We start from the raw sequence: 24,353 nt of genomic DNA, 5'->3' as shown, positions 1-24,353 counted from the left end.
CCGTCCCCTTCACCCCGAAAGACATATTCCAACCGCTGCAAAACCGCTGTGCTGAGGATGCTCCCGCTTGTAGGCGGGGAGACTAAGGATGGCTGCGGGAGGTGGAAGCCCCACTCTCAGGACTCCTGGAGCCGGGGCCTTAAGAGCTGTTGCAGCCCCGGGGGCCGCCAGGTGTGGGGTGCACCTGGCATGGGCTTGCTGTGGGCAGGCCGGTCTGGATTTTGCAGGTTGGGGTCGCAGTCGGAGGGGAAGAGACCCTGCTGGTCCTGGGTTCTCACTTGCCTGCACACCTTCTTCAGCTCCTTCAGCCCCCGCAGGGTCCAGAGGGCTCAGGCTCCAGAAACGTGACGCCAGCCTCCGGCAGAGATAGTAGTCATTTTTCTTTCTTTCTTTTTTTCATTTAATCTAATTTTTTTCCTGGCATCTAGGTATTTTAATTGTTGCTTTGGTTTAAGGTGAATAGTTCATTCATTTTTACATTTGGATGTGTGAATTATTTTTCTGTTTCTTATTCCAGTAGGAATATTTCAGAGTGCCCAGCAAAACTGTTAATAGAAGTGTATAGAAGTGTTGATGTGTAATCCAAAGCACCTAGTTTATTCCTTCCTTCTACCTTTCCCTTTTTTAAATGTAGGTTTTTTCTTTGTTCTGGGACTCGCTGCCTTGGCGTGTAATTGGGTTTGTATATGATAGGTTCCATACTATTTGTGTAAGTGATATCAGTTCTTGTTCGTCTCTATCTGCATGTGTTACTTTTGTTAGTGTGATCACGTGTAGTTCCACGGGTGTTGCTATAGATTCCCTTATGCCATTCATCTTCAGTTTTCTTTTTTATGACTAAGTGGTAGTTCATTGTGCCTATGGGCTGAAATTCCTGCATCTGTTCCATTTTCCAAGGACATTTTGGTGGCTTCCATGTCCTGGCCTGTGTCAACGGTGATGCACCGAACCTGGGGCACATGTGTCATGGAATTACTATTTTCTCCAGATACTTTACCAGTAATGGCATTACCAGATACACTGTTTGCTCCGGTTTTATGATTTTAAGGAACCTCCATGCTGTTCTTTGTGGTTGCTATGACAAATTTCCCATCTCTGAAAGAAAAGTAAGGCACCGTTTCCTCACATTTTTCCCTTTAGTTTCCCTCTCCCCCTTTATGATTATATGTTCCTTTTTTCATTGTACAGTGTTTTGAGTGTTTTTCAGGTTAAGGTGTTTAAAATGCCTGTGAGAAGAAGTTTCTGAATTCATGCGTGTTGTGAAGTTTGTAGACCCTAGAGACATAGCGATCTCAGAGCCTTGAGTCTTTTTCTTTCTAGATTGTGGGCCCAACTTTGCCTCTTTTCCTTAGTGCGTCTTGTTCTTCTCCACCCTTTTGCTGCCAGGACATCATCCAGTAACTAGGAAAAACTCCAGGCCGAATCAAAGCACAGGACAGCTTCCATATGGAATGGTGCTGTTTACTATTTGCTTGCTTACAGCCTCATTATTTAAAACCTTTATGTCATACTCACAGGTTTGGTACCAGCCTAGATGATCTCTGTGAAATTCTGCTTGCCAGCTTCAGAGTTCAGAGCGTTTCCTCGTTTTTCTTCCCTTGAGGGGCTTGCCGGACATGACTGGTAAGGGCAGTCAGGTTACCCATTGCTATACCTCATTGAAATTCATCCTCAGGTCTTTTTTTTTGTTTTCATGTTTGATATGTTTATTCAGTTAGATTTCCCTCCCCCCTTCCCCAGGTCTTAAGTATGATCAGCTAAACATTGTCTCATGACCTCTAGAAGAGGCATTTGGCACTCAGAAGCCTGCTGATTGGATGCTGCCCCACGTTTATCGTCTGGACTGCCTCTTGGTTTTAGGAACAAGGTAGGAGAATCATCGAAGCTCTTCTGAGGGCTCTGTGAGCAAGGCCTTGGTGCAGCTGGACGAGAAGACAGCTGCTGTAATTCGATGAGTGCCCATCAGGTATTAAGTTCCTTACATTCATTGTCTGTTTAAAACTGTTCTAATAAACTTCACGAAGTAGGCATTATATCCCCATTGTATAGGTGAGGCAAGTGAGGCTGGATGGGACGTTATTTGTCTAAGGTTATTCAGACCAAAGTGTTGAAATTCAGTTTTAAACCTGGATCTGACCGTCCCCAGAGCTGCAAATTCTCTTTCTTCATGTGATTTGTAAGAATGTGCTCTTGCCCTTAAGGAGACAAGATTCCTGAAAGTATCTTTAATAAATAAAGAGGTGACAGCAACTTAAAATTGATGAAAGAGAACTACTTTTATTGATACAGAAATGGTTGCAGTGTATTGCTATGTAAGAGTAAGCAGGCCTGAGCATAGCAAGGCGGGCTCCAGTGAAGGCAAACATTAACATCATGCCTCCGACCCAGATGTGACAGCCAGAGGGCTCCCTCGTGTCTCCTGCCAGACCACCGCCTCCCGAGGCTTAGCCGTTACTGTAGGTTAGTGTAGATTACAGACAAAATAATTCAGCATCTGCTCTTTTATGTTCAGGTGCTTTTACCACATTTTGTTAGTGAGATTTATCCATGTTGTTACATTTAGCAGAGGCTTGCTTTTTTTTTTTTTTTGGCTATGCTACACAGCATGTGAAACTTCACCCAGGGATCCAACCCAGGCTCCTTGCATTGCAAGTGTGGGGTCTTAACTCCTGGACCACCAGGAAAGTCTGCAGAGGCTCGTTAACATTGCAGAGTATTGGGAATCCCCTGACTGTCCAGTGGTTAAGCTTCTGTGCTTCCACTGCAGGGGGCACGGGTTCAATCCTTGGTCAGGAAACTAAGCTCCCACATACTGTCTGGCATGACCAAGAAATAAAAAATAAATTGAAGTAAAGAACTGGATATTATTTTTTAAAGTTGCTAATTCCTGTTCATTCCATTGATTGGATGTACCACTGGTTGATGGATATTTGGGTGGTTTCAGATTTGGGGCTTTCGTAAATAAAGCTACTATGAATATTCTTTTATCTGTATCTTTTGACTGACCTATTGATAGCTCAGTTGGTAAAGAATCCGCCTGCAATGCAGGAGACCCTGGTTCAATTCCTTGGTCGGGAAGATCCACTGGAGAAGGGATAGGCTACCCACTCCTGTATTCTTGGGCTTCCCTTGTGGTTCAGCTGGTAAAGAATCTGCCCACAATGCAGAAGACCTGGGTCCAATCCCTGGGATGGGAAGATCCCCTGGAGAAGGGAAAGGCTACCCACTCCAATATTCTGGCCTGGAAAATTCAGTCCATGGGGTCGCCAAGAGTCAGACATGACTGAGTGACTTTCACTTTCGGATATCTCCTAAATATCTATAGATAGCTAGGTTTATATAATTTTGCATTAATTAATTAATTACTCTATGAGTAGAATTGTTGCATCATAGGTTAGGCATATTTCGGCTTTAACTGCCAAAAGCCTCACAGAGTAGTTACAGTGATGTACCCTCCTTCGTGCAGTGTATGGGAGCCTACAGTCTCCTCCTTCATAGTTTCTGATATTAGCCATTCTGGTGTTGGCATAGGTGTCACATATTGTGTTTTTAACTTATATTTCCCTATTGGCTAATGATGTTGAGTACCATTTTCATATCCTTCTTGGCCATCCAGATACCCTTTCTGTGTCGGAAGTAGCGCACCTGCAGGAGCTGGCATAGTTGGACTTCCCCCGGCCCCGAGGGAGTGAGCTAGCAGTGTTCCTTGCAGGCCTGTCCAGGTGTGGGGCAACAGGAGAGGAGGGGAAAGGGGCTTGAGAGCTCTTAGCCATCAACCACCAGTGATGAAGCTGTGTTCTTTATTAGTATTACTCAGGTCCATGGAGATGCTGCTGCTGCTGCTAAGTCGCTTCAGTCGTGTCCGACTCTGTGCGACCGCATAGACGGCAGCCCACCAGACTCCCCCGTCCCTGGGATTCTCCAGGCAAGAACACTGGAGTGGGCTGCCATTTCCTTCTCCAATGCATGCATGCATGCTAGGTCACTTCAGTTGTATCTGACTCTGTGCGACCCCATGGACAACAGCCCACCAGGCTCCTCTGTCCACGAAATTCTCTAGGCAAGAATACTGGAGTGGATTGCCATTTCCTTCTCCAACTATGGTGATGAGGAGATAATAAATCTGAAATAGCCAATACTTAACTTGTTGCCTACACCTGGAAAACAAGGTAAATAAGTGTGAAAATGAGATACTGATTATCTTTAATTCCTTGGGCTGGGCCAGGAGATTAGCCTTTACATATGATATGTCCTACTTGGCTGAGCTGTGACTGTTTTACAAGTGAGAACTAGTGATAGAATTTCAGAAAAGAATACAGTGTTGACACAATTCTTTTATCCATGGTAGTAAACTAAGTATGGCTCCTTGACAACTCAAATAGTAATGCACCTAAAGAGTGTGTCTTATGTAAATTATTTCTTCTCAATTCTCACAGAGGCTACAGAATAGAGAGGGAAGGCATCTTACAAGTAATGTAACTGTTAAATAGCTTGCCCATAGTTACTGCTTTCTGGAGCAGTAATTTCAGACAACGATTTTGGAATACAGGGTCAGAAATGTGTTTAAACATTTTAATAATGAGTTAATTCCCTGGTCAAGTGCCTTGAGTCTAAATTTTCTCAGACCTCCCTTTAGAAACGAGGTTTAACAATGACCACATGAGGGATGCAACTCTTAACAAAACAAATGCCTAATGTTCCAGAAACTAAAGGAGCCACCTGGAGGGAGTGAAGGACCCTGGGACTGGCAGGCCCTAATAGCCCTCGATAATTCGTTGTCTTTCCCTTAGACTTCCCAGATTCTCTTCTCTTCACCAGTGTGTCTGACCCTTAGTTTACTCAGATATGGTTTCACTCCAGCCAAGGCAAGGACAAAAGTCCATTTCCCACCTTTTCTCGAGTCCATGAGTGGTGGAGCCTGGATTTTCAGTCTCAGTTTTCCCATCTGTAAAATGGAGACTGTAACCGCTACCTGTGGGACTATCGTAAATGTTTTTTAAAAAATTAAATGCACATGAAGAGACCTTGGACCATATACCTTATCATGTGGGTGCTCAGTAAGTGTAGCTAATTACTGGTTGAACTCATCCATTCTGGAAGTTGGCATACCTGATACAGACTCTGAGTTTCCTTTAGGCAAAAGGGTGACTAACTCCTGGGTTTGCTCAATACTGTCTCAGTTTTAGCACTGGCAATTTAGCATCCCAGGAAACCCTCCTCTAGACACAAAAAGTCCCAGTTTTTGGTAATGACTATAGAAGTCTGGGGGAGAATATAAGGGTACCTGAAAAATAGGGGCTAAAAGCAACAATGTTTTTAGTGTCAAGTGGATCTAGCATAGATTACCTGCCTTCTGTAGTTCCTGTTGGTTATTTTTTCCCCCTTACCATTGATGTGGGCAGCCATGATTTACGGTTCACAAAAATGGAGACTTCTTGTGGGTCCACCTTAAGTGTGTTGCAACCTTGAGCACCAACAGTCTATGTTTCATTTTGCTTGTGGATTAACTATTCGAATTTGTATTGAGATAGTGGTGGTTTCATTTTTGACATTGTGAATATCATGTTTTCTAAGAGTTCAGATAATAAAAACAAGAATGATTATCCTACCAATGCCAGTATGACTCAGACATCACTGAGAAAGGGGACTAAAGGACGTATTTTTTTTTTTTTATTGAAGTACAGTTGATTTACAATGTTGTACCGGTCTGTGGTGAGCAGCAGAGTGACTCAGCTATGCCCATATACACATTCTTTATCCATTATGGTTTATCCTGGGAGATTGGATGTAGTCCCCTGTGCTGGACAGCGGGACCTTGTTTACCCATTCTAAATGTAATGGTTTGCATCTACCAGGCCCAGACTCCCAGGGCATCCCTTCCCGGCCCTGCCTTGGCAATCACAAGTTTGAGCTCTATGTCTGTGAGCCTGTTTCTGTTTTGTTGCTAGGTTCATTTGTGCCATATTTTAGATTTTAGATTCTACATATAAGTGATATCATATGCTATTTGTCTCTTTCTGACTTACTTTTTTTTAGTATTATCATCTCTAGTTGCATCCTTATTGCTGCAAATGGCATTATTTCATTCTTTCTTACGGCTGAATAGTATTCTCTTGTATATATGCACCGAATCTTCTTTATCCATTCATGTGTTGATGGACACTTAGATTTCTTCCATGCCTTGGCTATTGTGAACAGTGCTGCTATGAACACAGGGGTGCATGTATCTTTTTGAATTATAGTTTTGTCCGGGTATATGCCCAGGAGAGGGCTTGCTGGATCATATGGTAATTCTATTTTGAATTTTCTGAGGAACCTCCATACTGCTTTCCATAGTGGCTGCACCAAGTTACATCCACACCAAAAATGTAGGAAGGTTCCCTTTTCTCCACATTCTCTCCAGCATTTGTTATGTGTAGACTTTTTAATGATGGCCATTCTGACCAGTGTGAGCCTCTAAAATTCCTTTTCTATATCATAGATGCACTCTGTAAAAGAAGCACAAAACTCTTTGACAGCACTAAAGAAGTGTCTGTTCTACTCTCAAGTGTTTTTCAAACTGTACTCATTAGTGGATATTGGGGATATATAGTGATTACTGCGTGTGTGTGCTCAGTCGTGTCCAGCTCTTTGTGACCCCCATGGACTGTAGCCCACCAGGCTCCTCTGTTCATGGGATTTTCCCCAGCAAGAATTCTGGATTGGGTTGCCATTTCCTTCTCCAGGGGACCTTCCTGACCCAGGCCTGGAACCTGTGTCTCCTGCATTGGCAGGTGGATTCTTCACCACGGAGGCACTGGGGAAACCCAGTAGTGATTAGAGACCACCATTAAAATAACGAAGGTGGAATAGAATAGAAAATATTGGAGTGCACCACATGTAATAATGATTTCTAAAGTTGTGTTTTAGTTACGTTTATACATTTATGTTTGTGTAAAAAGTCAGTACAAAGAATGTACATCTCACATGGGTTCCCTTCAGGAAAGGAGACTCAGAAGACCACATTGTCTCCCCAAACATCTGGACAAAACACAAGAAAGTTTATACTGTCTGCCCCACTCCCTCTTCCTCCACATTCCTCAGCCAGCACTCAGATTCTCGGTTCTCCCCATCCTCCCTAGACACAAACTGTGGTTTTCAGTCCCGCATCTAGCCTCCTTCCTGGCTTATCCATTTCTTTGTCTTTCTCGAGAGCTTTCACAAATAGGCTTTGGTTTGCTGAACTGCTAACTGACTGTCTGGCCTCAGGAAAGTGACTGCAACTGCTTAATCCTCAGTTTCCTTATTTGAAAAAAGGTGGTAATAAATTCTCTCTGTTAGGATTGCTTGTGATGGTGAAATGAAATAACCTCTGGAAAACATCTGGAACATAAAGACTGAAAGAAATACTTTCCTTTCCATCTGTCGTATCCCCACCTCACACCCCCAATTTAAGGAGACCCTCTTAAGAAGCACTGTTAAAAAAAAAAAAAAAAGAAGCACTGTTGTCAGTGACGACCTCAAAGCATTGTGCAGCAGGGAACTCCTGGGGAGACCCCAGTTTCTGTCAGTCTAATGATGACTCTTACCAGTTTGTCTTCGACAGTAATATTTTAGCCTGGTTCCCAGATTCTCTGAGTCCTCCTGCTGACTTCCTCCCCACCTTCCACCTTCCTGCCACAGGCTGCGAAGAATCCCAAGATACAAGCGTTGGGCTGCTTAGGAACATTGGTCTCAAAGAGGTCCAGACACAGGTAGAAGGTCACTCAGCGGTGAACAGAGGGGCCAGCCCCCAACTCCAGGGCTGAGGGTTCCAGGCCCAGTCGTCTCCCCAACAGGGAGCACAGATCCTTCGGTCCTGCTGGTCGGCGCCACAGCCAGCCATGGATGGTCCAAGGGACACAAGGCGCTCTGTACGCATCCCTTGGGGAGGTGGGTGTCAGTGGCTTGCTGCAGCGACTTAAGCACTGGTTAACTGTTCCTTAATGACCTGAGGTAGTCAAGGGATGCTCCTTCTGCGTCTCCTTCCAATCAGCCGTGGGGACCGGGCCCAAACAAGGCTAAGAGATGCCAGTTAAAGTTGTCTTTCTGAGGCTTTGAAGGGGCGATAGTTTGGGCGGCCCTGTGCAGGAACCCCGCTGGCTTGCCTCGGCCTCACTGGACACCGCACTCCTTGGAGGCGAGAGGAGGCGATGCCGCGGGCCTGGTGCAGCGCCCCTCGCCCCTCGCCGCCCATCACCGGCGGCCGGCCGCGGCCGGGTCCTCCCTAGCACCTGGGCTCCTGCTCCAGGCGGCGGCGGCGGCGGCGGCGGCCCGAGCCCCAGGCAGGGCTTTTATTGTGAAAGGCGCCCCCCCTCCCGCGCTTTCGGGGAAGTGGGGAGGCTGGGCCGGACCGCGAGGCACGGACTTCGCAAACTCTGCGGACGTCAGTAGCCGGTCTGGGAGGGCTCGAGGCTGCGGGAAGGGTCCCGCAGAACCGCAGATCTCGCGTGTGCATTGGCCCAGACCCCCTGTACCAAGCCTAACCGCAGAGCATCCCGCCGCGCACGCCCGCCCCGGAGTTGGCCGCTAGAGAGCTGTGGCCCCTCGGTCCCGAACCCGCGTCCAGAGCCGCCCCGAGATCCACGGGGCCAGGGGCGGGCCGGGCCGGTGGGATGAGCTGGCGAGCGGGCTGAGTGCGCCCTGGAGCCGCTCCAGCCCCCGCGGGGGACATGGTAGGAATCGCGGGCGGGGACGCGCGGCCGAGCGGGTGGGAAGGTGGGCACCCAGACAGGTGGCCGCGGGCACTGCACCCTCTCCGGGCGCGCGGAGTCGGCGCGGCTTCCTGGGGCCTGAATTGTTCCCTGAAAGTTGCAGGAGGGCGGGGACTTAGGAAGGGGCGATCGGCTTTTCTGCTTCCCTTGGCGGGGAGGACGGTAACCGGGCGGCTTTCCTTTCGGACCGGCACATCCTGGCTGCATCGTAAGCTTCTGGCAGCGGTGCGCTCGCTCCATCCAGTCCCCAGGGCAGCGCGGGGAGAGGACTCCCTGAGGCACCCGACGCAGCCTCTGAGGGGTGAGACGCCTTTGAAATCGGTGTATTCCTCTGAAAGATGCATGTGAATTTTCTGTTAGCTTCTTACTGTGTGAGTCCTGTTTTAAGACGTAGTGCCTTGCACTTACTATCATAGAATTAAATCGGCCCTGGTAAAGTTTGCTTGTCTTCCAGAGCCCCACCCGGCTCCGCCTCCCAGGACCACAGGACAGATGTGGGCGCCCTGGAGGGCATCATTCATGAAGTCAGGGACCTCATGAACAGCAGCCCTCCCATTGATAAAGCTCACAGACATTAACCAGCAGGATACACAGACCCTGAAGAATATGATTCAGGCAGCTTAGCTAAAGCACAGGTGCAGACCCAGAAAAGGAGCTTCCCTCAACCCTGGCTGCTCAGCTCTGCTTCCAGGTTAGAAGCTATTCGCAGATCCTTTCCGGTGGCTCAGCGATAAAGAATCCGCCTGCGATGCAGGAGACGTGGGTTCGATCCTTGGGTTGTGAAGATCCCCTGGGGGAAGGCACGGCAACCCACTCCAGTATTCTTGCCTGGGAAATCCCGTGGACAGAGGAGCCTGGGGGGTTATAGTCCATGGGGTCGCAAAGAGCCGGACACAACTGAGGAGACGAGCACACACACAGAAGTTACCTGCAGCCCCCACCCCACCCCTCCCTCAGTTCCCCGTCCTTCCCTAGGGGGCGTCAGCTACTAGGGTGAGTTTGAGCTCAGAGGGGCTCTCCTGTCTGCTTCCAGGCACAGCTTTCCCATGCTATACTCACAGAGGGCAGCTTGGAGCCCAGTGGAGATACTTCAAGGAGTTTAGCTGTGAGCCTGGAGTTAGAAGGCCCCTAGAGACTCCTCTGCACGGTGGATGGTCTCTGGGAGAACAGCCCCCTTGGGCCCCAGTGTCCTGGCAGTGACAGGACCAGAGGTAGAGGGCTGGTCACCATGAGCTGGGAGCTCAGGGAACGGGCCTGTGAGGCTGTGTGTGTGTGTCTGTGTATTTCACTTTTCCTTGCATAACACCTTCTCCCCAGTCCTCAGAGTTTTCCACCCCCACCTCAAAACTCTAAAGAGAAATTAATAATGGAATCTTAAGGTTGGAAAAGGGGAGTGAGTGATCAGAGGTGCAGGATGTGAAAAGTGTGGAGATTTCTTTCTTTCTTTTTTTTTTTAACCACAGAATTCCCTGTTCAGGGGCCCGAGTGTTTACAGAAGAGAGCAGGGCCCAAGGCCACCCACTCAGGGCTGGTGCTGCTGTGGACAGCAGTCTTCTGTCCATGGCAGAGCCTCTGGGGCTTCCTGCGGTTCAGGCTGTGAGGGGGAGAAGATACTTGGCTTCTGCTCGGGCAGCCTCTGGGCACCCCGATGGTATGATTGCTCCACAGCCAGGGTAGGCTTCCTGTTCCTGTGAGCCAGCGGGCTCCTGGCTTCTCACCCTCAGTTCTGGGGCATGTCGGGACCAGAAGTTGAATTGGGATTTGTCTGTGTTGGGGTCCACTTGCCAGAGAGGAGCCTAATGGTCGGCCTATAGTAACAGAATGGCCTTGGAGGTCTGAAGGTTTCCTTTGCTTCTCCCTCCAACTGAAGATTCCTGTGGTCCAGAGGCCCGGGGGCCTGAGAGCACCCCGGCATTGGCAGGAGTCAGTAAAGGAGGGGGCAGGGGACGAGTCCTTTGGGGGCCTCAGTTTCCTTCTCTGCAAAGTGAGAGATTGAACTGGATGCCCTTTGAGGTGCCATTTAGCTCCCAAAATGGTTAATGCCTGAATAATTCTGAGGCTGGATCCAGCCCTGGTGTGAACCTCCTGTTAGCATGGGTAGCTAAAAGGTGTGGGGGAGAAGTGGTTCTCAGCCCTGAACTTCATGTACTCCAGACTCAGCCCTGACCCTCCTAGACCAAATCCAAGGTGGGACCCAGACCAAGGGATGTTTTCAAATGAGGCCTCCCTGGATGGTTCCACTGTGCAACCAGAGCTGAGAACCACAGGGCTGGAGGACTGCCGGGAGGAGGAAGCGCGCTCACCTAGATGTCCCTGCATCTGTAGAACTGCTGCCCGTACCTGCCAAGTCTCGTCAGTCGTGTCCGACTATTTTGGGACCCCATGGACTCTAGCCCTCCAGGCTCCTCTGTCCATGGGACTCTCCAGGCAAGAATACTGGAGGGGGTGGCCACGCCTTCCTCCAGGGGATCTTCCCGACCCAGGAATCGAACCTGGGTTTCCCGCATTACAGGCAGATTCTTTACCACCTGAGCCGCCAGGGAAGTGCTACTCCTAGAGACAGTCCTGAAATAGAAGGCTTCAGTGAACTTCGGCTGGGAAATGATATATGTTACATGCCTTTCTTGGAGGTTCCCCCCACAGAGACACTTCTTTTAATTCATTAAAGCTGAAATGTGAATTTCCCCAACTTGTTTGAATATTCAGTAATTCCTGAACACTATTGTATTACTGATCCCCCAGGGTACATAAAATGGGAAAGCCCGGGTTAGAAATATAAACTAAATGTCTGGAATCCTTAAGTGTCCTTTTTGCAGAAGTGAACACTGAACTGTGGGGCCTGTGAGGGCATTTTTGATCCCCATGAAGGGGCTGTGAGTCTCAGCCAGGGCTTGGTGCGTCTATTTCTAAAGCTAAGAGTGCGATACTTGCCACCTTGACACTTTCCTTACAGTGATGGTGGCAGACTTGATGTATGCTGAAGACTTTGAGCTTGGATGAAAAATATTGATAGGAGTTAAGACAATTACTGCAAACTTAAATTTTTTTTCTTTTTGGTCCTTGGGGATAAAAAATATATATGATAACAATATATGTGAAATACAATACATTCTGTATAACAGTCACACTGCCAATTTCTACAGGTAACTATGGTTCTCATTTTGGTGTATCCTCTATTCTCTTTGAGTATTATTTTAAGACTTGTATACAGAACATGCAGTTTTGCAATCTGTCTTACCTCAGTTTTTATTTAAAAAATGTGTTTCTGTGATGTGTGCATCTCTAAAAAGGTCTTCATCACCCTACTTTCCATGCTCAGTACCGTGGTTATTATTTTTGTAATATTTATTTCTTGATTTGGCTGTATCAGGTCTTAGTTGCAGCACATGGGATCTTTCGTTGCAGTGAGTGGGCTCCAGGGTGTGTGAGCTCAGTAGTTGCAGCGTATGGGCTCAGACGTTAAAGAATCCGCCTGCAGTGCAGAAGACCTGGGTTCGACCCCTGGGTTGGGAAGTTCTCCTGGAGAAGGGATAGGCTACCCACTCCAATACTCCTGGGCTTCCTTGGTGGCTCAGATGGTAAAGAATCTGCCTGCAATGCAGGAAACCTGGGTTCAATCCCTAGGTCGGGAAGACCCCCTGGAGGAGGGCATGGCAACCCACTGCAGTATTCTTGCCTGGAGAATCCCATGGACAGAGGAGCCTGGTGGGCTACAGTCCATGGGGTCGCAAGGAGTCAGACACGGCTAAGTGACTCAGCACAGCACATGGGCCAAACTGCTCTGTGACACGTGGGGTCATAGTTCCTCGACCGGGGATACAGCCTGCACCCTCTGCATTGCCAGGCGGATTCTTTTTTTTTTTTTCCCATTTATTTTTATTAATTGGAGGCTAATTACTTTACAATATTGTAGTGGGTTTTGTCATACATTGACATGAATCAGCCATGGATTTGCATGTATTCCCCATCCCGATCCCCCCTCCCACCTCCCTCTCTACCCAGTCCCTCTGGGTCTTCCCAGTGCACCAGGCCCGAGCACTTGTCTCATGCATCCAACCTGGGCTGGGGATCTGTTTCACCCTTGATAATATACATGTTTCGATGCTGTTCTCTTGAAACATCCCACCCTCACCTTCTCCCACAGAGTCCAAGTCTGTTCTGTACATCTGTGTCTCTTTTTCTGTTTTGCCTATAGGGTTATCATTACCATCTTTCTAAATTCCATATATATGCGTTAGTATGCTGTAATGTTCTTTATCTTTCTGGCTTACTTCACTCTGTATAATGGGCTCCAGTTTCATCCATCTCATTAGAACTGATTCAAATGAATTCTTTTTAATGGCTGAGTAATATTCCATGGTGTATATGTACCACAGCTTCCTTATCCATTCGTCTGCTGATGGGCATCTAGGTTGCTTCCATGTCCTGGCTATTATAAACAGTGCTGCGATGAACATTGGAGTGCATGTGTCTCTTTCAGATCTGGTTTCCTCGGTGTGTATGCCCAGGAGTGGGATTGCTGGGTCATATGGCAGTTCTATTTCCAGTTTTTTAAGAAATCTCCACACTGTTTTCCATAGCGGCTGTACTAGTTTGCATTCCCACCAACAGTGTAAGAGGGTTCCCTTTTCTCCACACCCTCTCCAGCATTTATTGCTTGTAGACTTTTGGATAGCAGCCATCCTGACTGGCGTGTAATGGTACCTCATTGTGGTTTTGATTTGCATTTCTCTGATAATGAGTGATGTGGAACATCTTTTCATGTGTTTGTTAGCCATCTGTATGTCTTCTTTGGAGAAATGTCTGTTTAGTTCTTTGGCCCATTTTTTGATTGGGTCATTTATTTTTCTGTAATTGAGCTTCAGGAGTTGCTTGTATATATTTGAGATTAATCCTTTGTCTGTTGCTTCGTTTGCTATTATTTTCTCCCAGTCTGAGGGCTGTCTTTTCACCTTGCTTATAGTTTCCTTTGTTGTGCAAAAGCTTTTAAGTTTCATTAGGTCCCATTTGTTTAGTTTTGCTTTTATTTCCAATATTCTGGGAGGTGGGTCATAGAGGATCCTGCTGTGATTTATGTCGGAGAGTGTTTTGCCTATGTTCTCCTCTAGGAGTTTTATAGCTTCTGGTCTTACGTTTAGATCTTTAATCCATTTTGAGTTTATTTTTGTGTATGGTGTTAGAAAGTGTTCTAGTTTCATTCTTTTACAAGTGGTTGACCAGTTTTCCCAGCACCACTTGTTAAAGAGATTGTCTTTTTTCCATTGTATATCCTTGCCTCCTTAAAGATATGGAACGCTTCACGAATTTGCGTGTCATCCTTGCGCAGGGGTCATGCTAATCTTCTCTGTTCCAATTTTAGTATATGTGCTGCCAAAGCGAGCACGCAGGGCGGATTCTTAACCACTAGACCGCCAGGCAGTTCTCAGTACCATGGTTCTGAGAGTCATCTCCTTGCTTGTGGACTTCAGGTTGTTTCCACTTTGGGGTTGTTTTCGATGGCCTGGGGCCGGCTTCTGATCATCCATGGAAATGGGAATCAAGCAGTCGCACAAGAACCCCAAAAGAGGCAAATAAATTTTCGTTCATTTTATAAAAATTGATTCAGACTCTTCATCAAGGATTTTACTGCAGCCACCCTCGAGGACCCGGAGTGTGGGTGTGGGAGGACTTTCCTCTTGTCTGTCTTCACTCTACTATGAGCATGTCATCAGGCAGCCATGGGGAGAAGGGCATCCCAGGGAAGCCCACACATGGCTCACTTCTCCTTGGAAGAACCAAGAGCTCCTGTCCCTAGAGGTTAAGACCTGGGAGGGAATCTCTAGGTGAAAGGGCTAAGGCTGGAGAAGGGGTGTGACCTTCTCCAGGTCTCCTCGTTCGTCATATCCTTGAGGCCTCTGGTGCAGCTTGGAGTGGCGGGGTAGGAGGGTGGGAGGCACGTGGTTTGAAATCAGAATGAGGTTTGTGCCAGACTAGGCTACTGTGTGGCTTTGAGTAAGCACTCCAATGCTTTGAACCTCAGGCCCCTCATCTATAAAATGGGCTTATACCTAGGGGTTGCTATGAGGAGCAAAGGAATCTCAGAGGTGAAACCCCCTGGTACCCCCAAAGGTGCTATAAGAATGGGTATAAGGAGCCCACAAAAATAGATTTTCTTTTTGTCAGGACCTAAAACAGTAAGGAAGTCATTGATGTATTTTATCTAATGCTAACTATTGGATAGGAGATGCTCCTGGGACTCTAAGTATGGGACAAGTGGAGACAGATTCTAACCTGTGATAGTCTTCTTGCTCCTTTTAGATCTCTCTTCTCACCAATACCCAGTCCCTGGGAGATGCTTGCCCTGTCTGTGTGCCTTGGGCCTCCTTGCTGAGTGTTGGTTGAGTGAGTAGGCAGCCCCATTCAGCTGCAGCCCCCAAGGTCTGAGGTCCGGGTGCCCTGGCAGATGACCCTGAAGGAAGTCTGAGTGAAGCCTTTAGGTTCTCAGGCTCAGCTGGAGAAGCAGTTAAACCAGTTTTGGAATCAGAGCTGGGAATCAGGACTTCCAGCCCTTGGAGCCTGCGGGGAATTTGATATCCGCTCCTGTGGGCACCCGGCTCACAGAGCAGCTCCTGCTACATACACCAGGCTCTGCAGAGCTGGCCCGGGAAACAGGGTTTAAGCAACCCGCTGGCCCCAGCCAGACCAAGCAGGAGCTGGTCCAAAAGCAGTGGGTTGGAAGGGATAGCGTAGAGGTGGGGATAGGCCTCACGGGAAATGACGTCCTTCTTAGTGTCGGGGGAGAGGGGGAGAAATGTGCCCCAGTTCCTCCTCAAAGATGCTGACAGTGCCCCAGAAGAGGCCTGGGGGCTAGCCCTCCCTCCCTGCCCAGGTGTTGATGTCGAAGCAGAGCGCTTTCCGTTTCCTTGAGGCCTGGGCGCCTGAGCCACCAGGGCTGTCTTTGCTTGGTTTAGTTTTTCTGATATGACTGCTAAAGTGCTTCCACCTGGGCGCTCGGGGTGCAACCCCTGTGTCGTCTGGATGTGCCTGCTGCCCGCAGTGAGGATGGAGCCAGGTTTGTGTGCGACCCCCAGGCGGCCTTCCCTGTATGCCCCCCCACACCATGTGCATATATTCTTGGAAGTGTCCTGGGGGCTCCACAAGTGCTTGCCGAGAGGCCCAGAAGGGGCTGTGAGGCGGCAGCTGGTGAACGGCGGAGTGAAGGTGGGTCAGAGAGGCCAGGAGGGGGGTGGTGCGGAGGGTGGGGAAGCAGTAGGGGCCTCCGCTGGCCTCCAGGCCTTGAGTGGTTCTCAAAGAACTCAGGTCTCCAGGGCCAGGGCCTGACTGTCACTCCCCGTGGCCGTGGAATTCTCGAGGGAGGATTTTGCAGTGATGGAACTGTCGTGTCCTGGTTGTGGTGGGTGGTGGTCCTATCCACATGCTAAGACTCATAGAACTGGATACAAAAGTTTTAGTTTTACTGAAAAAATAATTTAAAAAATAGTTTAAAAAATAATATAAAAGCAAGAAGAGGGAAAAGCAGTCTAGCAGAAGGAACAGCATGAGCGAAGCCCTAAGGGCAGAAGTGAGCTGTCCAAGCTGGCCGGGAGGGAGTTGGAGGGAACCTTCTGGAAATGCGCTGGAGGCAGAGCCTGGAAAGGGGGCACAGGTCCTCTCCCCAGCCAGAGGTGGGATTTGTGCTACCATCCTGAGAACAGAGGGGACGACGGGAAGGCTTTTGAGCTTGGAGAGGTGGGACTGTGCTTGCATTTTAGAGAGCAGTTTCCCAGGGAGGGGAGACTGCAGCGGGCGGGTGGAGGGGCAGTCGTGACCCCTGACCCTGGTGGACCAGAGGGAGGCGTGGCCAGAGGGAGCACGTGTGGGGGATATTCAGGCAGGAGAACCTCCAGCCCTTGGCAACCTGAGGGCAAGTCAAGAGCAACTTCCGTGTCTTGCTTGGGCATCTGCGTACAGAGGCTTCTGTGCCTTGCTCCTCTTTCTTCATCATAAAGATAAGACCCCTTATCTTATGGGGTCTTTTGACCACCTGATGCGAAGAGCTGACTCATTGGAAAAGACCCTGATGCTGGGAAAGATCAAAGGCGAAAAGAGAGGAGGGGGACACCAGAGGATGAGATGATGAGGTAGCATCACTGACTCAATGGGCGTGAATTAGAGCATACTCTGAGAGAGAGTGGAGGACAGGGAAGCCTGGAGTGCTGCAGTCCATGAGGTCACAAAAAGAGCTGGACGCGCCAGTGACTGAATGGCAACAGTGGGGTCCTGGGACTTCCCAGGTGGTCCAGTGGCTAAGACTCCGAGCTCCCAATGCAAGGGGCCTGGGTTTAAGTCCTGGTCAGGGAATTAGGTCCCACATGGCTCAACTAAATACCCTGCATGCTGCAATGAAGATCAAAGATCCCGAGTGCTGCAACTAAGACCTGGTGCAGCCAAATAAACAGACACATTTAAAAAAAAGAACAACGGGGTCCTATAACTAGCCACCCTTAGGAGTAACATGATATAGAAGTAACTTATTTAAACATGATTCTAATCATTTTCAGTTCTATAAAATAGACCACTATGGTATATTCTTAGAGTCACGGTGAAGTGTTTGACATTTCTCCCTTAATCCTCTGAATTGGTTTTGCCGATATAATCATAAAACTAGGAGAAATAATTGCAATAAAAACGAGTTCAGTGTTACCCATGTAACACTCCAGCCACCTTGCCTGCAACGCCCTGGCACCCTCTTGGCTAGTGCAGCCACCGGGGTCCCCTTCTCTGTGGCCCCCAGATCCTGCTGGGAGGTGGGCAGGGCAGCGGCCACTCCATTGCTCCTGGCCCAGCTGCCCCGCCTGCCACGGGCTCGGGCTTGGGTTTCTGCTAAGTGGCCGCAGGAAGGGGCTGAGTCCCATGCTATTTACTCGCGGGCAGTTTTTGTTTGGCTTTCGAGGGCGTTTGCTTGCAGTGAGCAAACAACCTCTTCCAGAACCATCTGGAAAAATGACATCCTTCCATCTTGGCTTGGGCAGCAGGTTCATGGTTCCATGTTCAAGAGCCAGTGGAGGGATTTTTCCAGAAATGCCATCAGTCAAAGAACTGGCCAAAGACAGCTGAGGGGGTTAGGACTAAAGGAGAGAAAAGGAGAGAAAAAAGATCAGTGTTAAGAGCTGGAGGTTTATGGATGCCAGATGAGGAGACGGGGGTTCAAAGACAAAAGGGACGGCCCCAGGAAGGCCCTTTCACCCCTGGGGACCCGCAGGAGCCCACAGGTGCCCCTCGAAGTCTGAGCAGGCCAGCCGGGGGACACGGGGCCGGGCTGTGCTGGGCACGGTGCTCCAAGCTGGGTTTCCGCAGCGTGCCCCTGCGGCAGAGCAGTGACGCTTCCCACCAGCCTGGCAGCCGAGGGCTGACGCCCCCGCCTGTCCGCGCTTCCCTTGTCCCATGTCTGCCCGGTGCTCCTGCCGGGGGAGCTTTATCAGCAGAGCAAACGTGGCTTGTCCGGCAGCTGCCTTGCTTCTGTCCAGACTGGTTTTGCAGCAGTGCTTTAAGGAGCCTTCCAATGGACTAGCAGGATTCTCAAGACTCTCCATCTCCTTGGTCTCAGTCTCCACGTGTCCTGAAAGGAGAGGATCCATGTGCGTGCACTCGTCCATGCCAAGGTTCCTCATATACACAAGCCGGCGACTTACAGCTCCCGCAGAAACACCTATTAATACAGCCCAGCTAGTTACTCAGTGGGGAATCTTGTCTGTGGTCATGTGCTCATCTGGACTGTAGACTAAAGGCAGAGGGCATGCCCTTCTTTTTTCTGGCCACGATTTGAAACATAGCTCAAGCACTTTTAGATGCTTGGGGCCTCTTATCTGAGGTGGAAAGGGAAGACCTACCTGCAGTCAAACCTGTAACCCTAGAGGGTCAACATTTCAAAAGTTACAGGGTTCACAACCCCCTTCATGCTTTCCTCCAAAGGAAATGAAGGGGCCTCAGCCCCAGGGGTCACATGATGATGGGTTTCCAGCCAGGTAGAAAGGGGGGGGGTGGGAAGGAGTGATGGACTCACGCTGTCCGAGGTGGGCTGAGGGCAGTGGGTCGCGCTCCCTGGGTTGTCTGGGCCCCATGGAGGTGGAGGCTGCGGCCAGTTTGCAGGCGGGAGGCTGGGATGGCCCGTTAATGGGCCTTTCGGATGTCCATCCCCGTGCAGGGAGGAGGGTGGGCGGGACACACAGGCCTCTTTCTCCAGGACAGAGCGGCTCTGTTGTCTGTGCACACAGAAGCTCAGTGTGTACCTGCGGGGGGCCCCGGATCCCTGCTGGGGGGCTGGCCGCCAGCAGCAGTGGCCTCCCGGACAGACACCCGGCCACGGTCTGCAGGCCCCGCACGGGCCAGCTCGGCCAGCTCTGTCTCACCCGCTCCCCCTGCTCTCCCCACGGTTCCTGCTGCCCCAGAGATCTTCTTGCAGCTACAAAGATGTTATTGTATTCCTTCCTTTCAGAACAGTCTCCTGAAACTCTAGTTAAAATCCCCTCATTTCCCTTTGGGGAGGGGGTAGGGACATCTGGGCAATGCCAGCCTGTTCGGTTGCTTCTCTGGGTGTCAGGAAAGGCTTCTGTTCACACTCACCCATTCCTTGTTCACACTCATCCATCTCCTGGGCTTAAACTGTAATTGTCACAGAGCCTGTACCAGCGCCTGGTATGAAAGCATGAAGGGTTCAGAGGTGAGTTCTAACCGGAACAGCTGAATTCAAACCCTGCTTACCACCTGGGGCAAGTCAGTGATCCTTTAACCTCCTTTAACCAGGTGGCTGAAGTAGCAGTAATCTTTGGAGCTCTGCTTAAACTCTGCTTCTGTATAGATGGTTGTCTGTGTGATCTGATCTTCAAATATGCCAAGAACCCCCTTTGTCTAAAAAATGTCTTTCCTCAGCTTCTACTCCAAGGTCATTAAAAAATAACCTTCAGCAAACTTCTAGTGAGTGCTGGCCTCTGTGCTGGCTGTGAGATCATTCACATTAGAACTGATAACAGCAAATGTTTGCATTGGGCTTTGTAGCTCTCTTATCCATTACCGTGTTGAATCTTCAATCCTTCAAGTGTTAAGGCTGCTATCATTGGATCCAGTTTAGAGAGTAGTAAATAGAGTAACTTAGAGATCAGTTCAGTTCAGTCGCTCAGTCATGTCCGACTCTTTGCGACCCCATGAACCGCAGCACGCCAGGCCTCCCTGTCCATCACCAACTCCCGGAGTCCACCCAAACCCACGTCCATCGGGTCGATGATGCCATCCAGCCATCTCATCCTCCGTTGTCCCCTTCTCCTCCTGTCCTCAATCTTTCCCTGCATCAGGGTCTTTTCCAATGAGTCAGCTCTTCCCATCAGGTGGCCAAAGTATTGGAGTTTTAGCTTCAGCATCAGTCCTTCCAATGAACACCACCCAGGACTGATCTCCTTTAGGATGGACTGGTTGGATCTCCTTGCAGTCCAAGGGACTCTCAAGAGTCTTCTCCAACACCACAGTTCAAAAGCATCAATTCTCTGGCCTTCAGCTTTCTTCACAGTCCAACTCTCACATCCATACATGACCACTGGAAAAACCATAGCCTTGACTAGACGGACCTTTGTTGGCAAAGTAATGTCTCTGCGTTTTAATATGCTGTCTAGGTTGGTCATAACTTTCCTTCCAAGGAGTAAGCGTCTTTTAATTTCATGGCTGTAATCACCATCTGCAGTGATTTTGGAGCCCAGAAAAATAAAGTCAGCCACTGTTTCCGTGTTTCCCCATCTATCTGCCATGAAGTGATAGGACCGGATGCCATGATCTTAGTTTTCTGAATGTTGAGCTTTAAGCCAACTTTTTCACTCTCCTCTTTCACTTTCATCAAGAGGCTTTTTAGTTCTTCTTCACTTTCTGCCATAAGGGTGGTGTCATCTGCATATCTGAGATTATTGATATTTCTCCAAGCAATCTTGGTTTCAGCTTGTGCTTCATCCAGCCCAGCGTTTCTCATGATGTACTCTGCATATAAGTTAAATAAGCAGGGTGACAATATACAGCCTTGACGTATTCCTTTTCCTATTTGGAACCAGTCTGTTGTTCCATGTCCAGTTCTAACTGTTGCTTCCTGACCTGCATACAGGTTTCTCAAGAGGCAGGTCAGGTGGTCTGGTATGCCCATCTCTTTCAGAATTTTCCACAGTTTATTGTGATCCACACAGTCAAAGGCTTTGGCATAGTCAATAAAGCAGAAATAGATGTTTTTCTGGAACTCTCTTGCTTTTTCGATGATCCATTGGATGTTGGCAATTTGATCTCTGGTTCCTCTGCCTTTTCTAAAACTAGCTTGAACATTTGGAAGTTCATGGTTCATGTATTGTTGAAGCCTGGCTTGGAGAATTTTAAGCATTACTTTACTAGATCAGTGATGCTCTAATTGCCAAGTCACACAGTTCATATGTTTGAAGGACGTTAAGGTGGGCCCTACAATGGACTTTAAGTTTGAGCAAACTCTGGGAGATACTGAAGGACAGGGAAGCCTGGCACGCTGCAGTCCATGGGGTTGCAAAGAGTCAGACATGACTTAGCGACTGAGCAAAAACTACAACCACAAATCTGAGTCTCTTTCCATTCGATCAACCTGAGAATTCTCACACTTAGTACATAGCTGTTTTATTTTGGTAGCATCTGTGGAAATTTTCTGTTACAAGTAAACATTCTTGGAAATGAATTTCTTGTGTAGAGTGTCGCCTGGGGGTGTGGGTCCCAGGAGTGTCTTGTTTAGACTTGGGTGGTGGCGGGGAGGGAGGGAAGGGCTGAGGCTGGAAGTAGGAGCCCTGGACATGGGCGAGAATGGATTTGGAGAGAGGAGTGAGGACGGCCGTGAGGCGATGAGGACAGGACACACAGGCGGCAGGGTGTGTCGGAGCTGGGGCTAGGGGGTGGGGAAGGCCAGCGCTGGGGGAGAAGTCCTGCCAGGGAGTGCCAGCTCAGAGGCCCATCTTGACCCTGTGCTTTGCTTGGGGCACCTCCAGAGCTTGCAGCAGACATCAAAGCAGCATCTCCATGAGGGACTGAAGGAGTCCCCCTTTCTGGAAGCTTCTGAGGAGACTGCCCAGGACCGGAAACATGAGGGGCTAGCAGAGCATTCTCTTTATGATGAAAACAGACCTGCTCCTCTTATCTGGCTCTGAGAGGGTCCCTGTGACACTGAGGGGTGCTTCCCCTCATCTCTCGTCCCGGGCGATGGCTTTCTCCCTGGTTAGGTAGTGAACCTCTGCAAGGCGGCAGCTCCCCAGAGCGCCCAGGGCGGCCCAAGCGTAGAACTCAGCAAGTGGCCCCAGAGCTCAGTCCAGTATGACTTTCTGAGAAGATGGACATGTTCTACCCTGCGCCTTCCACCTCGGTGGCCACCCCAGGTGACTGCACCCAGGTAATTGAAACGGGGTGAGTGTAACCCAGGAATGGAAATGTTAAATTTAAATGGGTTTAAATGTAAACAGCCACCGGTGGTTCGTGGCTCTCATATTGGACAGCGCCGATCTGGCCCAGGAAGTATAAACGGAAGTGCCGATGGCGCCCAGGCTGGGTGTAATGAGGACAATGCCCATCTACGTTTTGTTTTCTCTGGTTGTATTGAGCTGTGCTCAGGGAAGTGTTTATATTCTTGGAAAAACAACAAAGCAAGAGAGACTCCAAAGGCAACCGTTCTTCCTTCTCTTGGGAGACACGTTAAGGCACGGTGGAAGCCTGTAGTGGACGGCAGAGAGTGTATCATTGAGAGAGGGAGCCATCCTCCTCTCCAGCCATTTGAGAACATGGGCCCAGGTTGTGGCTCAAACGTCTCCCTTTTCATAGGAGGCTGGAAATCTGGATTTTTATAGGAAATATCCTGGTTTTTAAACATTGGCTCAAATTTATTTAAAACCTCTTAGGCCAAACAAAACACATCTGCAGGCCAGATTCAGCCCAAGGATCCCAGTTTATGAACTCTCCTCCAGGCCTGATTCTGGAGAAATCCATACGACCTGCTGTGACTGGGATGGATTTAAGGCAGAGTCAGGTGGATTTTCCCCTCCGTGGCCCCAACTGGCTCAGCCCCCCTGTTGCCACGAGCTTGGTTGGAATTGGGGGGAAGTGTGTACGTAGGACACAGACCTGCCCCCCTCTCCCACTCTTCTCTGGGGCCGTGTCCCTAGCCTCTGAGCAGCCAGAAGGTAGAAATCTCTGGAAGGTTGGAACAGAATGGCTCAGAGAAAAACTTGCTTTCGTTTTTCAGCCTCAATCCCCACTCCCAGGCATGAGGACAAAACTGTATGGCCGTTAATATCAAGGCAGCCAGAGAAAATTTCCAACAAATGACAGGGTCTCGAAAATTCCATCTGGTCTGCGGTGTTCCCACACTAGTGCTCTTGTGAGCTGGAACAAAATGGTAATTCAGTCACGGGTGTGGAGAAGGCTCCTGGGGCGGCCGGCAGGGCTGGAAAAGCCCCAACATACAATCAACGTAGAGATTGGAGCAGAGCAACCAGCAGCAGGGAGGGAGGGATAAAGGACACATCGTTTAGCCCCTTGGGAGCAGATCAGGCAAGCATGTGTTCTCAATGCAGGTGCTGGGAACTGTGCCATGGAGGTAACCCCGTGGGTCCTGCTAGAAAAGTCTGATCAGTCATCCGTGTGTGCATGCTCAGTTATTTCAGGTGTGTCTGACTCTTTGCAAGCCCATGGACAGTAGCCCACCAGGCTCCTCTGTCCATGGGATTCTCCAGGCAAGAATACTGGAGTGGATTGCCATGCCCTCCTCCAGGGGATCTTCCCGACCCAGGGATCGAACCCACGTCTCTCATGTCTCCTGCATTGGCAGGCGGGCTCTTTACCACTAGCGCCACCTGAGAAGCCCCATGATCAGTTATGAGTAAACATGATTATATTTCAGCTTCTATTTTGCATGTTTTCACACAATGTTTTCATACAACTCTCACAGCACTTAGTGGAGTGATCTTATTTTTTTAGATGACAAGTCACATTCTTTTCCCCACCAGAACGTCACCACTGCTCTTGATGTTTCAGTCCTGCCTGGAGCGGGGCTTGGCTCAGGAATATCTGCTCAATGCGGTAATGAACGGTCCACCCCCTGAGAGGGGTGCCATCCGTGTTGCCATGGGACAGACGTGGAAGTGGAGGCCTGAGTTCACACAGCCAGGATGCCGCGGAGCTGGGATCCACATCCTCGCAGCCTGGCTCTGAACCGGCGTGTCATCCAGGGGCTGGTGGTGGTGAGCCTGGGGAGCTGCTGCCTTGCTCGGGCCCAGAGTCGGTAGCCTCATCTACAAGTCTCTGTATTTCCATTCTATTTCACATGTCAGAAGTTGGAAGGTTTAACTTTTTGCATCTTTTTGTAACATTTTTTGGTAACATTCTTCTGTATCATTCCCAGATAGAGGAATAAGTACAGTTCAGGGTCTTGCAGTGGGGGAGCAGGAGGGGCAGGGGGAGGGCAGAATGCAAGCAAGAATTAATACTTTGTAAACACTGGCCTTCCTACACGCCTTATTTGAGAGTGCTGATCCCAAGAGATGAACTGTATAACCATCCAACAAATGGCTGAGATTACAGACAATTTAATTTTAGATGTATCGGAGGTAG

General features: G+C 49.2%; 1 protein-coding gene and 1 non-coding gene across 5 annotated transcripts in view; one reads left to right on the top strand and one right to left on the bottom strand.

Moving 5' to 3' along the window:
- The window catches only part of GASK1A (golgi associated kinase 1A), a 153,265-nt gene that overhangs the window by 94,190 nt on the left and 34,722 nt on the right, over positions 1-24,353 (top strand). The window contains exon 1 of one of the 4 annotated variants that reach the window (XM_043443272.1): positions 8,335-8,693. The exons of 2 other annotated variants lie outside the window; for them this stretch is intronic. In XM_043443272.1, coding sequence (XP_043299207.1) covers positions 8,691-8,693 — 3 coding nt within the window. In that variant the 5' untranslated portion in view covers positions 8,335-8,690. Of the gene's footprint in view, positions 1-8,334; positions 8,694-8,793; positions 9,034-24,353 lie in introns of those variants that run through there. One more of the 4 variants, XM_043443274.1, reaches the window with a different exon arrangement.
- Positions 14,014-14,115, bottom strand: LOC122425192. Its single transcript, XR_006264742.1, has one exon. It is a non-coding gene; the product is annotated as a U6 spliceosomal RNA (small nuclear RNA).

Source organism: Cervus canadensis, chromosome 22 (assembly GCF_019320065.1).
Source record: "Cervus canadensis isolate Bull #8, Minnesota chromosome 22, ASM1932006v1, whole genome shotgun sequence".
NCBI classification, from domain to species: domain Eukaryota; kingdom Metazoa; phylum Chordata; class Mammalia; order Artiodactyla; family Cervidae; genus Cervus; species Cervus canadensis.
This window is presented reverse-complemented; position numbering and strand designations above follow the sequence as displayed.